The 16,729-nt window shown below is 47.8% G+C and overlaps 1 protein-coding gene across 1 annotated transcript in view; it reads left to right on the forward strand.

Annotated features, from left to right (window-relative positions):
* The window catches only part of CAMK1G (calcium/calmodulin dependent protein kinase IG), a 33,941-nt gene that overhangs the window by 12,525 nt on the left and 4,687 nt on the right, over positions 1 to 16,729 (forward strand). The window contains exons 3-8 of the mRNA XM_040263084.1: positions 4,800 to 4,928; positions 7,964 to 8,038; positions 10,522 to 10,660; positions 11,306 to 11,429; positions 14,373 to 14,448; positions 15,982 to 16,094. Of these exons, the coding sequence (XP_040119018.1) occupies positions 4,800 to 4,928; positions 7,964 to 8,038; positions 10,522 to 10,660; positions 11,306 to 11,429; positions 14,373 to 14,448; positions 15,982 to 16,094 (656 nt within the window). The remainder of the gene's footprint in view (positions 1 to 4,799; positions 4,929 to 7,963; positions 8,039 to 10,521; positions 10,661 to 11,305; positions 11,430 to 14,372; positions 14,449 to 15,981; positions 16,095 to 16,729) is intronic.

The following is a 16,729-nucleotide window of genomic DNA, read 5'->3' on the forward strand; positions in this document are numbered from 1 at the left end:
GAGGGGCCCTTCATGGGCTGTCCACACAAGCCAGCTTTCCTTTGAGCCAACTCTGGCTAAGTTTAGCTCCCTCCGCCTGGTTAGGAGGCAGTGACCTCAGGCAGTGATGCTGCCCACATAGTCTCTGAAACCAGAGAGGAGCCAGCTCGACCCTGAGAGGAGGCCTCTGGGCCCTCCCATCCCAGGCAAGGGTAGCACTCAGCACACAGGAGGGTCTCAGCAGCCGCCCCGGGCCTCAGAGCATCCGTTCTCCATGAAGGGCCTTTGTCAAGACAGGGGTGGTTAGCAGGGGCGTTTGGGCAGGAAAGGAGGACAGCTCATGAGTGAATCAAAAATGCTTTGCTAAGCATCCCAAAAATCCAGAGAAAGAGGGGAAAAGAAGCCCAGGTTGACAAGAGTGTATGCACCGCCTGCTCAGACTTGTGCTTCAGGACCATCAGAGACAGAGGCGTGCCACCCTCAAGGAGCTCAGTGAAGTCTGCCGGGCAGCTTCTAAACCCCAGGGGACAGGGGAGCCACCTGGGGAGCTTATCATGCCTCTAATGTTTAACTATGAAAATGTCACGTAAAAGGGAAATAATAGGACAATGAACTCTGCTATACCTATCACCTAAATCCAATCGTTGTTAACATTTCACTATATTTGCTTTACACACACACACACTTCACTGCACAATTTGTAAACAAGTTGCATATATCACGACACATCACCTCTGGATCCTTCTGTCTGCACCGCCTAAGAACAAAGGCTTCTTCTCCTATATCCACAGTATCACTGTCACAGTCAAGAAAATGAATCATTTCCTAGTTTCATTTCAATCTAGGGAATTTTTGAAAAATACAGCTTCCTGGTCTCAGAATACTAAACTGAAATTTAAAGGGGCTAGGACCCGGCGGCCAGCCGTCTATATTTTGTGTTGTTGGTGGCTCTCATGTACCCAGCCCAGCACTAATATGAGGGGAGCAGACAGACAAGACGGGGGCAAGTCACAGCTATTGCAGCAGCTAAGGTTGAACAGAAGCTCAGGAGAAGACACCTCTGTGGTGCTCGGGATGGGGACAGGCAGCCCCAGGCTGCAGACCCCGTGGCATTAGCCAGGTCATGTGATATCAGAGGGGCAGCTAGGCAGCGCCATCTTCCCCTGTTCAGGAAGCGCCAGGATCTCACAATGAAGATGCCATCCCTCTAGTCCTCAGCTCCCCTGGAACCACCCATCAGGGGAAAATGGGCTTTTGTGAAATCTGTCCAGAATCACCCACAATTCCAGGGCCCTGGGCAGCTGTAGGGACACTAGGCAAAACTCATCCGTTACAGAGGGTATGTCTTCGAGCGCCAGGCCTCCTTTTTTCACGGCCCAGGAGGAGATTTTTCTTCTTGGTTCCTCCCTTCCTCTTCTAGCACCCCTGCCAGCAAGAGCAGAAAGCTGTTCAGAGCAGGAAACGGAAATCAAGTTCTATCACGGCAAGTGCTCTTAGCGCTGAGGTTCGGCCGTCTTGCCTCCTGACCCATGCAACCTTGGCCACTCAAAACTAGCTCTCTGCTCCCCAGTCTGGCAGACGGCACAGTTAAGTCTTCTAATCCCTCTCCTCTGCCCCTGCTCCACAAACACACACACACACACACACACACACACACACACACACACACAAACACCATACATAAAGCAGCCTGAGCAGAAGAGCAGTAATTCCCACAACATTGCACAACCCTAGGAGATGCCACTCACTGCAGGATAGATCCCCCAGGAAGCTCTTAGTTTGATCTCATTTTCCAAGTGGACTCAGAGAGGGTGTCAGCTTTGAAATCAGGGAACCATCCTCGTGTGGTTCCAAAGATACAGGCAAAAGGAGAAATCTGAAGGCAAACCTGAGAACATCACAGGTGGGAGGAATCTTTAAGGCCATGTGGTTTGACTCTCCTTTTACAATAAGGAAAGCAGGGTCTTCTGATGAGTGGAACACAATGATAATCCCAGTCCAAACTTTCTATCCGTTCACCCATCCAACCTCCCTTCCTCCATCCGTCCATCACACAAACACTTGAACATTTTCCACCCGGAGCCAGGCATAGGACCCGGTGTCCCTCCACACCTATCTCCCCTGTTCTCTGCCCCATCCATCACAAAGGGGCTGGACCACCCTCCAGCAGCCCCACCCCTCCCTGCTGTTCTGCACTTCCAGGCTTTTTAATCCTGCTTCTTCCCCACCCCAACCTGAAACATCACTTCCAACTTGTTTTTGCTCTGGGCTAAGCCTCACTGATCCCTTAAAACTGAGCTCAGCATGTTCTTAAGTCAGAGGGCCACGAATGATGTGATTCTCAGCTGACCCAAAAGGTCGCTTTGTGCACATTAGGGGGGAAAAAAGGCCCTTTTCTCTAGCTTGCGGTCCAGAGTAAAAATGTTATCGTAATTATTGTATTGAAAGATACAATGGCTCTGAGGCGCGGGCCTCTGCTGGGGCTGCGCAGTGTGTGACCCACCCTCCCAAGCACAGCCAAGGCCCTCTCTTAAGAGTCTGTTTCCTGTGGGGTCATAGCACTTCCTGTGGATCTATCTGTCTGTGCCTTATTTCTCACACTAGATTCTAAGGCAGACCAGGACTAATCCGAGGGCCTGACACAGAGAGGTTCTGTCAGCTCAACCAGCGTTTATGGAAAGCCTGGTAGCATTTTTCAGAGTGAATGCTAATTGCTCGTTTGTCTGGGCTCTTCACTAATTTACAGGCTGCTTAAGAGCAGAATAAAAACTTTCCTTTTCATCTCTAGTGTCTAAGACTCAGTAGGTGCTCAATAAATCTTGATTGGAGGGATGGGTGAATGAATGAATGAATAGAGCAAGCTCTGAAGGCTCTAATTAACTTGGTTCCAAGTGCAGCTGGGGGAAACAGGAAACAGACACCGGAAACACCCAGCGCTCTCTAATGCAGATTCTGGACGTCCTTGCGGAAGCTGGGCTGCCACTGGGCCTCCACGCAAGAACCCCCAGATGGCAGGCAGAGGATGGCTCAGCTATTTCCTCACCTAAACTCTGTCTCCTCTCATTACTAACCTGTGTTCTCCCTAAGGTAGTATTTATAACGATAACAGTATTTCACTCGCGTAGTTAACTAGGTGTCAGGTACACGTTCATGCACTTTACACCTACTAACTCACATACTCTTCTCAACATCCTATGAATCAGATACTACTGACATTCTCATTTTTCGGATGAAGAAACTGGGTATATGACTTGTTACCCCCAAATCTGAGGTTCTAACATCAGGCTCCAGCATCCACTGTTCACTAAATGTTGCTATGGCCTTGTCTTTAGAGGACCGCCCCCTACACTGCCCTTAAACCAAGAAGCCTGCAATTTGGAATCCTACCCTGTGTTCTCACTGGGTTCTAGCCTCTCTATCTTCAGACAGCCTGCCCAGAGCAGCTGGGCTCTGTTTTTTGTTCTCACAGATACTACTGAGCGAGCAGATGCTCAGCCCTCTCGCCGCTGACGGTTGGATCACAGTAGTCATCAGCATCTAAAACTGATAGAGGAGTCTTTTCTCTCTCATGTTAGAGCCCCATCTCTCAGTGCTCCCTCTAACTGCCAAGCAGTGACAACAACCATGTTGAAAGTGAAAGTCACTCAGTCCTGTCTGACTCTTTGCGACCTCATGGACTATACAGTCCGTGGAATTCTCCAGGCCAGAATACTGGAGTGGGTAGCTTTTTCCTTCTCCAGGCGATCTTCCCAACCCAGGGAGTGAACCCAGGTCTCCCACATTGCTGGTGAATTTCTCTACCTGTTGAGCCACAAGGGAAGCCCAAGAATACTGGCATGGGTAGCCTATCCCTTCTCCAGTGGACAGTCCTGACCCAGGAATTGAACTGGAGTCTCCTACATTGCAGGCAGATTCTTTCAGTTCAGTTCAGTCGTGTCCGACTCTTTGTGACCCCATGGACTGCAGCACACCAGGCCTCCCTGCCCATCACCAACTCCCAGAGTTTACCCAAACTCATGTCCACTGGGTCGGTGATACCTCTCATCTTCTGTTGTCCCCTTCTCCTCTTGCACTGAGTCTTTCCCAGCATCAGGGTTTTTTCAAATGAATCAGTTCTTCACATTAGATGGCCAAAGTATTGGACTTTCAGCTTCAGCATCAGTCCTTCCAATGAATATTCAGGATTAATTATTCCTATCAAGGAAGCCCACACCATGTTGGGGGAAGACAAGTAAACTGACTCTGTAGCAACCTCTCTCTCTCTCTCTTTTTTTTTATTAAGTTTTCTCAGAATATACAGTTGTAGTATTTGTTCGTGCATCTTCACCAGCAGCTGGAGTGTCTCCACCATTGGTGTTTCTGGTGTAAATTACTTGAGCTCTGTGCTTTGAAAGCAGCTTAGTGAGTCCTTTACTAAGGAGCTCCTGAAGAGCTGCCCTGACTTGGGAACCACAAAGCTTCTGCAGCTGGGGTTGTAAGCGTATAGCTGGGCACTTCTTTACAGAATTTGCCATATGCTGCCTCTCTAAGATTGCAGTGGCCTCTCCTTAATGGGTTTTCCAAGAGGAGAAATTTGCAGACCTAAAGCAGAGTTTCTGAGAATCATTTCCAAATCATGGAACTAGCCAAGAGAAACCAGCCCTCTAGCCCCTGAGTCAAAGAATATGCTATCATGTCAGATAGGATCTGCCATGCTGCCCATGATGACAATGAAACAAATTACCAGCCACACCTTCTTTCATCTGCCCTTTGCTTTTGTCTCCAGCAATGTTCCCTAGGCTGCCAGTACTAATGTTTATCTCTTGATATTTTCTACTCAGAGGAGCTTTCTCAGAAGTTTTCCTGGTGAAGCAAAGGGTAACTGGGAAGCTCTTTGCCCTGAAGTGCATCAAAAAGTCACCTGCCTTCCGGGACAGCAGCCTGGAGAATGAGATCGCTGTGCTGAAAAAGTGAGTGGGTCTTAGTGTTGGTCAAGGACAACCAGGGGATCACAACCTTTCCTTCACAAATTACCTTTGAGAGAGACTGAGGTGGGATTTCCACCCCCATAGGTATTAACTCCCTTTGCTCGAGCTGATAAGTCAGTTTGATCCATCAGCTATATTAGTCAGACAGTTGTCTTGGCTGATTTTTTTTTCCATCAAATCAACTAGTGATCAACTGAGAGCAAAGCTGGTTTGCACACATAGACCACAAAGTAATTAGCTCAAAGGACCAAAAATCAACTGAAAGTCAACACCAGGAAGAAGTAACAATTAAGGAAGTAGTACAAGATTTGGAAATGAGCCTCGATTTCTTCTAACACAGATGTAGGTTCAGCGTTCCAACTATCACGATGGAGACAGCACTAACAAATCATCAAATGTTTACAACAGGACTCATAAACCAAACCCCTATGGAACTCCTACAATAATCCAAAAGTGCTTAGGCATCAGGACCACAAAGGTGAAGTCAAAAAACTCTTATCCTCAGGAACTCATATTTTTGTTAGCAGAGACAGAAGCGCCCATAACAAATGCCAGTCCCATTGCTTGTGAGCCACACTAGCAAAAGGCAGAGTGTAGAAAAGACTCTTGCCTGGCAAATCCCATGGACGGAGGAGCCTGGTAGGCTGCAGTCCATGGGGTCGCTAAGAGTCAGACACGACTGAGTGACTTCACTTTCACTTTTCACTTTCATGCATTGGAGAAGGAAATGGCAACCCACTCCAGTGTTCTTGCCTGGAGAATCCCAGGGACGGGGGAGCCTGATGGGCTGCCGTCTATGGGGTCGCACAGAGTCAGACACAACTGAAACGACTTAGCAGCAGCAGCAGCAGAGACAGAGATTCGTGTTGCCTGTATGTGTGTCTTCGTGAGTATGAATTTTAGGTACATTTTCAAAGATGACAGACCTTGATGGATGAGTAGAATTTTATAGAGGCAGGAAGGGCAGTGCAGAAAGAGAAGTCAGGTCAAGTGTAGCATAAATATTAACATGGGATCATGGAAGGGCAAGGGACATTAGGGAAGAGTTAGAATTGAAAGCCCGTGAACTGAGAGTGGGTGCCATCAAGGGACAAGAGATGAAGCAATGGTGAAGGGGACCTGATAATAAAGGGTGCTGGATGCCATGAGAAAGAACATTGGCTTTATTCCATCAGCAGAGAGAAGTCATCAAGAGGTTTTAAGGCAAAATTTCCATGGTCGGTTTATATTTTCGAGCCATCCCTCTTAAGCATGGTGGTGGATAGATTGGAGGGTGCCAGCCTAGAGGGCAGAAGACCAACTGCCAAACTTTCTCAATCACTGAGGCAACGGATGAGGACCAGAGGTGGCAGCAAGATCACGTGGTGGCAAGAAGATTGAGTCCCAGAGATATTTCAGAGACAGAGGTGGTTGGGGTTGGCTGGAAGGAGAATAAAAGAAAAAAAGCATTAAAGAGACCCTGAGACAGAGCTGTTCTGTGGACAGTCATATCATTCATTGCTTAGGACAGCAAATGAAAAGGATGTGTAGGCTGAGACGAAATAGCAATGGGTTGCAGTATATTGAATATAAATATCCACCTACCTCTATACATATTGAATAAATATGTCCAGCTATCTCTACATAGAAGTGTCTGGTAGAAGTCTTGGTCTGGGCTCCAGAGAGATTAGGGTAGAGAGAGACTATAGGCTCATTGATCCTTCTTATCATTACATTGTATCACCGGTCCCTAACAGCATAGATATTCAATAAATATTTGTTCAGTGAGTAAATCATCGATAAATTACTGTTAGCATCATCAACTTATAAATGTAGATAAATCCATCACATAGTCACTGCATGGAGTCTGTATTTTTTTTTCAATATTTTCAAGATGCTAACTACTCTTGATTATGTGTTTACTATTCCCCAAACACTGTACTAAGCATTTTACATGTCTTATCACTTTTCATCCTGATATAATTCTATGGAAGAGATATACTTTATAGACAAGGAGAGCAAGGTTTGAAAGGTTTGAGTAAACCAGCCAAGATTAGCCAAGTAGCAAATGGACCTGAACTCAGGTCCAATTGTCTCCAAGTTGAAGTTAATCCTTGTACTGCACAGCCCCAGGTAAAACTACCTCTTCCCCTGGGTAGAGACTTTCTCCTCCTGGATGGGCATGCACAGAATTGCTGCTTGCAAACCAACTGCTCAGCTAACATGATTATTCTGCTTGACTCAGCCTCTGAGTAATCCCAGACAGAGGTAGTCTGGGGCAGGGGTTCTTGGCCTAGGTGCTATTGACATTTTAGACCAGTTAATTCCTTGTTGTGTTGAGGGCTCTCCTAAGCATTGCAGGATGCTTAGCAACATTCCTGTCTCTACCTACTGAATGCCAGGAACACATCCCCCATCCCCAACTGTGACAAAGAAAAACATCAGTAGATATTGTCAAAGATCCCTTGAGGGACAAAAGAGCCACCGCTTGAGAATCACTGATCTAAGGCGTCCCACGGAACTGACCCTCAAAATGAGCATCTGTCTTACTCACAATATCCTAGAACAATCATCTTGCAAAGCTTCCTCTTAGGTTATCCATGAGGAGGCTTAGCTAACCTACATCCCAGCTGTTGAGGGATCACACATGATGGGATGTTTCTGAAAGAGACCTGGAGCCCCGTTTTGTAGAATAAACTAATGATCACAGATCCCTCAGCTTCCCTCAGTTCTTTTAGCTTTCTCTCAGTAAAGTTTAAAGAGATTCCTGGAGTAACAGTGAAGTGTTTGTTCCTTGAAGTCAGGAGGATCAGTTATCCACTCAAAATTACGAATTAAACACTGTGCTGGGAATCTTTTCTCTGGAATTTCTTTGTGACTGCCTACTTATCAGGAAGGAGTCAGAAGGATCCTGTCTTCCTAAACATTGTCATCAAAAGTCTCTGAAAGAAGTCAAAGTCCATCTAGGCTAGATCTGCATTCTCTGTCTGGACCACGTGAACCATAGGTCATTCACGGTGATCCTTTCTCTTCCTCAGGATCAAGCACGAGAACATTGTGACCTTGGAGGACATCTATGAGAGCACCACTCACTACTACCTGGTCATGCAGCTGTAAGTGCATGGCAACCCTCTTCCCTCACACGTGTCTGGTGGGGCCTTGAAGGCCTAGAAGAGGTTTGTTGGTGGTAAGGGAAGGATGGCGATTAAAAGACAAACCAAGAATTAGTTCAAGAGGCTTTGACGTGCCAAGAGTTCTTTCTGGTTGTAGACATGTTCTGAGTGGACCGAGGGTTAAAACTAGGGCTGATAATTGAGTTGGTATGTACCAGTGTAGCCTTACTACTTGTTGAAATGCCAGTCTGTAAATGGCTGTAGCCCTAACTTGTCCATCCCTCCCTGCTTCCCTATGCCTCTCAGACTTTCTGGACTGCCTTACAACCCTACAATTGAAAGAGTAGTGCCCAGCATAGCAGGAGACCTCCAGAACCTTCCTCTGGCACCGTGGCTTGAGTCCATTTTGACCCATCAGTCCATGTTCTCTAAAGAAAATGAAGTGAAAGTGTTAGTCGCTCAGCTGTATCCGACTTTTTGCGATCCCATGGACTGTGGCCCGCCAGGCTCCTCTGTCCATGGGATTCCCCAGGCAAGGATACTGGAGTGGGTAACCTTTCCCTTCTCCAGGGGAATCTTCCCACTGCAGGGATCAAGCCCAAGTCTCCTGCATTGCAGACTAATTCTTTACCATCTGAGCCACTAGGGAAGCCCCCCATGTTCTCTAAACTGGGTATTAAATATTTTAGCATCCCTCCAGGGTAAAATTACCATGGAGGTAGAAGTCATAGGTAGATACATAGCAATTCAATAGGAAGAATGACTTTCGCAAAAGAGAGCCACCCAGTGTTAAAAATAGGCTGAGACTGTGCTGCGTTTGTCCATGTGTCGGACAGAAATGGTGCCACATTACAAAGGTGTCCAAGTGATGGTAACATCCAGATAAGAGCTATGCCTGAGAGTGACTGCTGTAGGGCTGGTCAGTACCCCTGAGGGCTCATCCTTAGGCTCAGAGATACTTCTGTGTATAAGGTGCACACATACACACTCACACACACACATATACGCTAACCCTGCAATCTCAGCAAAGGTAGACACAGTCTTTTTGACTGATAGGCTGATTCCCCGGGACTTTTATTGAGTCTACTCAGGCTGTTAACTCTTGGACTCACATGAGGCCCAGTGAATAGTGGTAGCAAGCAGCCAAGGGAGTGAGCTTAGAGGGGCCCAGAGCAGCACTAACAAGTGAGCAGGGATCACACGGCATCTTAATGAGACCAAGTCAACAGAATTAGCACACAGTCACCCAGGTGGGAGGGTGGGCAAGGGCTTCCCAGGTGGCTCAAGTGCTAAAGCATCTGTCTGCCAAGGCAGGAGACACAGGTTCAATCCCTGGATCCAGATGATCCCCTGGAGGAGGAAATGACAACCCACTCCAGTATTGTTGCTGGAAAAATCCCATGGACAGAGGAGCCTAGCAGGCTACAGGGTAAAGAGTCAGACCTGATCAAGCATGCACGGATGCCCAAAGTACTGCCAAGGCTTCTCGAGCACCAGCTCTAGGACCCAGCCTCCTGTGAGTCAGGAATCCACAGTCATGGACAAAGAGTATCTTTCTCATGAGCCTCCAGCTCCCACAACAGAGCCCAGAGCTTCAGGAAGAAACAGAAGGAACAGGATGGTGTACAGTTTGATTACAGAAATCTCTGTCCCCTTATTGCTGCATGGTGCTGCGTGTGTGGATATCCACAAGCAATGTCACTCGCAGAAACTGCAGGGAGTCAAGTTCCATCATAATACATAGAAATATTAAGAAGGTGACAAAAAATAAAACAATCTGTCTTAGGAGGGAGGGAGTTCTGTGCCACTGATGTGTTCCAGTACTGACAGAAAACTTGGTAAAAGTAGTTTAGAGAACATCAAGATGTGAGGGTTGGACTTGATCTTAAAGCTCCTGTGAACCCTCAGATACTGTACCACGTGAGCCTAAAAACACTACTATGACTCCACCTCATAATTTCAGCTTTAGGTAACTCAGTTTTCCAAAATGAGGAAAGAAATCCTGGCAGAAGCCCAGTGCGCCTCATCTGGACTTCCTTCTCTTTCCTACTTTGTCTGATTTTCAGCTTCACTTCTCCCTTTTATCTTGGCTCCCTGTGTCCCAGGCCAGGAAAGAAGGCAGCTGTGAAATATGTCCACAGGAAGCAATGATTGGAATATAGTTGATTTACAATGTTGTATTAGTTGAAAATTGACTTCTTGGGAAACCCTAAACAGTGGTATTTTGCATTTAAAAAGAGTTTCCAGAGAGAGGTCAATGCTTGGCCAAAAGAAATGACTCCCTAATGATAGCACTCCAGGTACTCAAAAGGATGTATCCTGAGATTGAAGTAGTTCCCCCAGCACCCCTTGAACAGTGGTGGGTGGAAACATGCCTACTCCATCAGAGGGCTCTATGTCCCCAGAGCTCCAGAACAAAGGCATTCACGTCCCTTTGATTTGAAATAAGGGCTGGATTCCTGCACTTGCCCCTGTGTCCACAGTGTTTCTGGTGGGGAGCTCTTTGACCGGATTCTGGAACGGGGTGTCTACACAGAGAAGGATGCCAGCCTGGTGATCCAGCAGGTGTTGTCAGCTGTGAAATACCTCCACGAGAATGGCATCGTCCACAGAGACTTAAAGGTGCCGAGGCGGGGCCCCCCGGGAAACATGGAAGGATTCTCTGGGAAGCTGCATGGATCGTGGGCAGTCTAAGCTCTGTAAAATGAGAGAGTTGAGCCAGATGACCCCTAAGGTCCCTTTCACTCCTGGATTCTAAAACAAATCTTGGGTGACTGAACAATCGTTAATTTGCACCTCAGCCTTTTTCTGATTTTCAATATCTTCACCCTACGAGGTTACCAAGAAAATCCATGCTATTCCTTGAACACAGCCTTGAATACAGTATTTAATAAATACTTATTGCGAGTCAACATCACACCAGACATGTACCAGAGTTTAGAAAGATCAGACAAAATAAGGGTTGGTTTCCTCAAAAAAACAAAACAATTTTGGGGTAGTTGGGGATGAGAAGAAGGAAGGATTACTACATCAATAGCTATAAAGCTAAGTAAAGTCAGGGCCAAAAGCAAAATACAAGGTGCTGAGTTATGGTAAATGAAGGTCCAGGTAGGAAGAAGATAGGAAAAATGGAGGGAAATAAGTCTGGCCTTAAAGTCAGGAGCCCAGGATACAGCTTCCTAAGAAATTAGATACGGGGGAAAGGAAATAAATGCATGTTTCAGGCGACTGTCTCCTACGTTACATGATGTTTCTCTTCCCTCGCAGCCTGAAAACCTCCTGTACCTCACCCCCGAGGAGAATTCTAAGATCATGATCACAGACTTTGGTCTCTCCAAGATGGAGCAGAGTGGTGTCATGTCCACTGCCTGCGGGACCCCAGGCTACGTGGGTGAGTCTGGGGACAGAGGGCAGGTTGACCAGTTGGCCACATTCCTCCACATGGATATTACTCACAGAAAAAGACTGCTGTGAGGAGACAGCGGGATCCTAGTACAGCAGTCACATGTGAGGCTTAGGGCCACCCGATCTATCTGGTCTAAGGTTTGAGTAGCTCAGTTGGTAAAGAATCCACCTGCCATGCAGGAGACCCCAGTTCGATTCCTGGGTCAGGAAGATCTACTGGAGAAGGGATGGGCTACCCACTCCAGTATTCTTGGGCTTCCCTGGTTGCTCAGCTGGTAAAGAATCCACCTGCAATGCGGGAGACCTAGGTTTGATCCCTGGGTTGGGAAGATCCCCTGAAGAAAGGAACAGCTACCCACGCCAGTATTCTGGCCTGGAGAATTCCATGGACTGTATAGTCCATGGGGTCACAAAGAGTCAGACACGACTGAGTGGCTTTCACTGTCACTTTCAATCTATCTGAAACTCCTCCGCCTGCTCCTAAACCCTACATCTTTTAAAGACATCCTACCCCTGAGCCTTCCCACTACCCTGTCTATACTCTGGCTCTCATTTTTGCAGCAAGGCTTCCTGTTTTTGTTTTTCCACCTAGAACAGGGACAGAAACAAGACCTCAAACCCAGAGATCAGTAGATTGCAGAGGGGTTGGCCAGTAGCCCCCCTCTCTCCTTTCTCCCAGTCTGGAGGAGACCTCAGCCCCCCAACTGCTGGTATCCTGGAGGTGCAGTGTTGAGTTTGAATCTGAGGAACTTAAATATGGGCACCCAAATATACACCCAAGGACATACCCTAGGAAACTGGCAGAAGTGGGGCCTCCTGCCTCATAGCTCTGTAGGCTTCCAGGGCCCCCCAAAAGGTGACAACAGGCAGGGTACCAGGAGAGAGCATTCCTGGGCTCCCGGAAGGAGAAAGCCAAAGTTCAGAGCATCCACGTCTGCCCCTTTCTCTCTTGGCCACTAATCACCTGGCTGGGGCTGGAAGTGGGAAGTACAACCCTGACTCAAGACAGGGAATCTTCTCTCTCCCCAAAAGAGAGGTTGGTTACTTACCAACTGCCGGGGTCTAGCCCCGGTGGATCCAGGGTGATTCGAAGGGGAGGCGGATAGGCGAGGAAAACTTATTTATTTATTAATATAGAAATATAAGATTAGATTAGGAAGAAATAGTATAGTAGGAAATTTAGGTGGAGAAAAAGAGGCTGAATAACTTGGTTTAGGGGAAAACCAATAAAACCTCGAGACAAGAGGTTTGCACCATCTACGTTAGGCCACCAGCACCCACTTGAATATCGAAGGGTGCCCCGCCTTAGGCTCCCTTTCGCGTGGATCTTAGCAGCCAGGGCAAGTAGGTAGACTTGGTGAGCCTCCCCGCTCCAGATGGAATTCAGCCGAAAAGGGGGGAGAAAAGAAAGACATGGGGAAGCCCAGCATCGGTGCAAGACTCCAAAGACTCCACTTTCAAAATCAGCTTATATACCCCAAGTTGTACCTAAAGAAATAGTGGAATATGCAGAGTTATGCAGGGGCAGCAGTCCTGACCCTCATTGAGACAAGGCTTTCTTTTTGCATACCCTCCCGTATACAAAAGGTCCCAGGTGGTTTACATTATCTTCTGGCCCAGAGGCCTGTTAACATTTTTATGGCTCTCTTCCTGGATAATTGTCTATCAACCAGAAAACTCCTTTTCCCTAGAAGTGTTTTTTCTTTACTCTGCATCACCCTCAAAGTACTAAATAAAGTTACATTCCTGTAGAACAAAGGTTCAGTGGGTTATAACAAAGAAAGTACTTAACTCAAAGATCTAATGTTGCTAATACCAGGTCTACTACCTGTTTTTTCTATATACCAACTATCTCTACAAATAAAAGATATGAAAATTTGGCAGCAAGTATTGGCTCAACAAATGAAACCTTTACTCAGTCCTATTCTAATGATTTTGACTCCTCAGAAGCCCCTACATTCCTAGGATGTTTTAAGCTTCCTGTGCCTCCCCAGTTGGGAGGCCTCAAACAATCACCTACGCAGCTGTACCAGTCCTGCAGGCAGGCTAGAAAGCCATCAGAGGGATTTTGGGATTGAAACACCCTTTCAAATGCAAAAGACTAAAGCTCTGAGTTGACTTTTTCCAGAGTGTGTCAGGAGAGTGGAAAAGCAGAGTACAAAGGCCAGCAGACTTTGATTTTGGGGGGTACATGCTCAGGAAACACCAGGGGGAAAACCTGAGATCTGACTCGCCTTGCCCATCAGATCTCTGTCGCATGAACTTGTCACGGGTGGGATTCCTCACGCTAGCTCCCGGCAACCAACAGGTTTTGAGTCCACTGGATACAAATCCCTGGTATCTGGGATAAATACCAAAGGCAGCTCACTACTGCCCCAGAGCTGCCAGTCAGAGGAAGACATGGCCCATATCCTCATGGAGCTCTTGGGCTGATGGGCAAGAGTAAGGCCTGCCCTCGGGAGGTAACAGAGACTGATGGGACAGTTCCTACCTGCCCTCTGGAAGTTCCTCAATTAATGGAACCTCTGTTTTCAGGGAGATCCCAATCTTGTGAGAGGGAAATGTCCTTACCTTGCAGATTTCCCTGTCTAAGGATCCCTGCCCTGGGGGTCTCCCATCTGAGTGGAAAGCTACAGACCCTGCCTCCGGAGTACTCAGTCTAAAGGAGGAAACCTAGGCCTGGAGATCCCCAGTCTGATGGAGGAGCCATGGGTCCTGGCATGGGCCTTCCCAGTGTATTGGAGAAAGATTTAGCCTTCTGGGAGAGACACTGTCCGTGTTGCAGGAGAATGTTTAACCTTAAACATCAACACCACCCCAGGTGCCTCCCTAACCCTCTTCTCTAAGCCTCTTGCTGACCTTTGACGCGCATCCTTCACCCTCTGCTCTTGCTCCTGCTCAGCCTGACTCTTCCTTTGGTTTACTGCAGCTCCAGAAGTGCTGGCCCAGAAACCCTACAGCAAGGCTGTGGATTGCTGGTCCATCGGCGTCATCACTTACATATTGTAAGTAGAGCTGGCGTTGGCTCAGCTCCTGAGGAGTCTCAGCGCCTGCTCACCCTTTCTTCTCTCCTCCCCATCTCAGCACCTCAAGCAGCATCCACCTCCAAAGCATGTGCATGTCCACGTGCAGTCACACACACACACACACACAAACACACACACACTTACTCATGCACACAGCTCCAGAAGATCTTGTCCTGATCGCCACCCGGTTATAAAAACAGAGTTCAGCGTGAACCCACTGTGCAGCCACATGGCATTCCTGCTTTCTGCATCCCACCCCTGTTTACTGTATATAAATGTACTGAATCCCACCCTATGGAATGAGCAGTTAAGAGGGAGGAGACATGCTAAACTTAGAAGCCAAAGGGGCACAATGTTCACGTCTTAGATTTCTCTCCTGGTAACATCAGCCCAAGGCAAAATGATGGCCTGGATGAACCTGCGGTTCCTCTCCTCACGTTCTCAGGCTCTCCTTTCCACATCTGCTCACCACCCCCTGCCCAGCATCCCTTCTCACTGATAGCAAACTTTGCTCTTGGAAAATAACCTGAAATTAATGCATTTCTCTATTTCCTCAATGTATGTTGAATAACTCTTTGCTTCAATGATCTACTCAACAAATTGTCATTGGCCGTCTCCTCTGTGCCAATCAGTGATTTAGGTTCTAAAGAATGAAGAGCAAAACAGCCTAAAAAGAATCCCTCGGAAAGTTACATTCAAGTAGACATTTCTACCATCCTTCTTAAAGATAGTTTATACATCATCTAAAGAGTCAGGGTTCCCTGGTGGCTCGGATGATAAAGAATCTGCCTGCAACGCAGGAGACTTGGGATCTATCCCTGGGTTGGGAAGGTTCCCTGGAGAAGGGAAGGGCAACCCACTCCAGTCTTCTTACCTGGAGAATCCCATGGACAGAGGAGCCTGCTGGACAACAGTCCCTGGGATTGAAAAGAGTTGGACATGACTGAGCAACTAACACTTTCACTTTTGAAGAGTCATGGGGGCTTCCCCAGTGACTCAGTGGTAAAGAATCCCCCTGCAGTGTAGAAGCCACAGGAGATACGGGCTGAGTCCCTGGGTCAGGAAGATTCCTTGGAGGAGGACATGGCAATCCACTCCAGTATTCCTGGGTGGAGAATCCCATGGACCGAGGAGCCTGGTGGGGTCCAGATCATAGGGTTCCAAAGAGTCCAACACAACTGAAGTGGCTTTGCACACATGCAAAGAGTCAGGGGAAGGGAGAAAGTGAGGGTTCGGGGGATATAATGTACAAAGGGCCACCTGCTCCAAACTTTGGTTCCTGAATAAACATCTGATGGAACCTGCATCATTCCTGCATCAGCTGAACATGACTGAAGCAACATAGCCCATGCATGCATCGTTCGTGAATCAGGGGCAGACCCACGTACTGGGCACACTGCTGACTGGGGACTCTTGTGGCCTGCCCGTGTATACAGTGGAGGCTGGACAGAGGGGAGCGGCTGGCCCAGGACAGGGTCCTTCAGCAGCATATACCTTGCTGTTCCACTGCAGGCTGTGTGGGTATCCCCCCTTCTATGAAGAAACTGAGTCTAAGCTGTTTGAGAAGATCAAGGAAGGCTACTATGAGTTTGAATCTCCGTTCTGGGATGACATTTCTGAGTCAGGTAAGACCAGTCCTAGGGAAAGACAAAATAACAGGCTCAAGGCAGAGGCTGCCAAGAGAAGAGAGCTTAACAAAGGATGACAGTCCTGGCTCTTAACGGTCCCGGGGGAATCTGACAGAACAGGCTGCCAAGGAGAGTGGAGAAATCTTCATCTGGTTCAAAGGCCAAGTAAATGATTGTTTTCCTGGAGGCAGAACCGTGGGATGCCTGGAAAAGCAGGGAGGTACTTCAGATGAGGGGCCAGGAGGGAAGAACAAGCCCGGGCGGTGTTCCAGGCAGGAGGGGCAAAACCAAGGCCAAGTTTTGCCTTTCACCTGTCCAGCTGAGAGCCTGCAAGGTCTGTGTCAGCGACAGCCATCAGTGTTTGTCCTTGGGTCCATTTAAGTGGGGATCAGAGCTAAGCCAGCATTCACGCGTGTGCCCATGTGTGGTGCTGGCCCCTGACTGATGCGGGCGGGCACCCACGTGGCGTCAGGCACATGGACGCCTCGTGACCAGACATGTATCTGCAGTGCTGTGTGGTGACACAGCTGCGTGGAGCCACTCTGGGGTTTCAGGTGGGTTGTTGCTCAGTGGTTTGGATTCTTTTTCTCTTTTAAGACTCTTAAAACTGCCTTTTTGGAAGATAAGCTAAA

Source organism: Oryx dammah, unplaced genomic scaffold, assembly GCF_014754425.2.
Source record: "Oryx dammah isolate SB20612 unplaced genomic scaffold, SCBI_Odam_1.1 HiC_scaffold_21, whole genome shotgun sequence".
Classification (NCBI taxonomy): Eukaryota; Metazoa; Chordata; class Mammalia; order Artiodactyla; family Bovidae; genus Oryx; species Oryx dammah.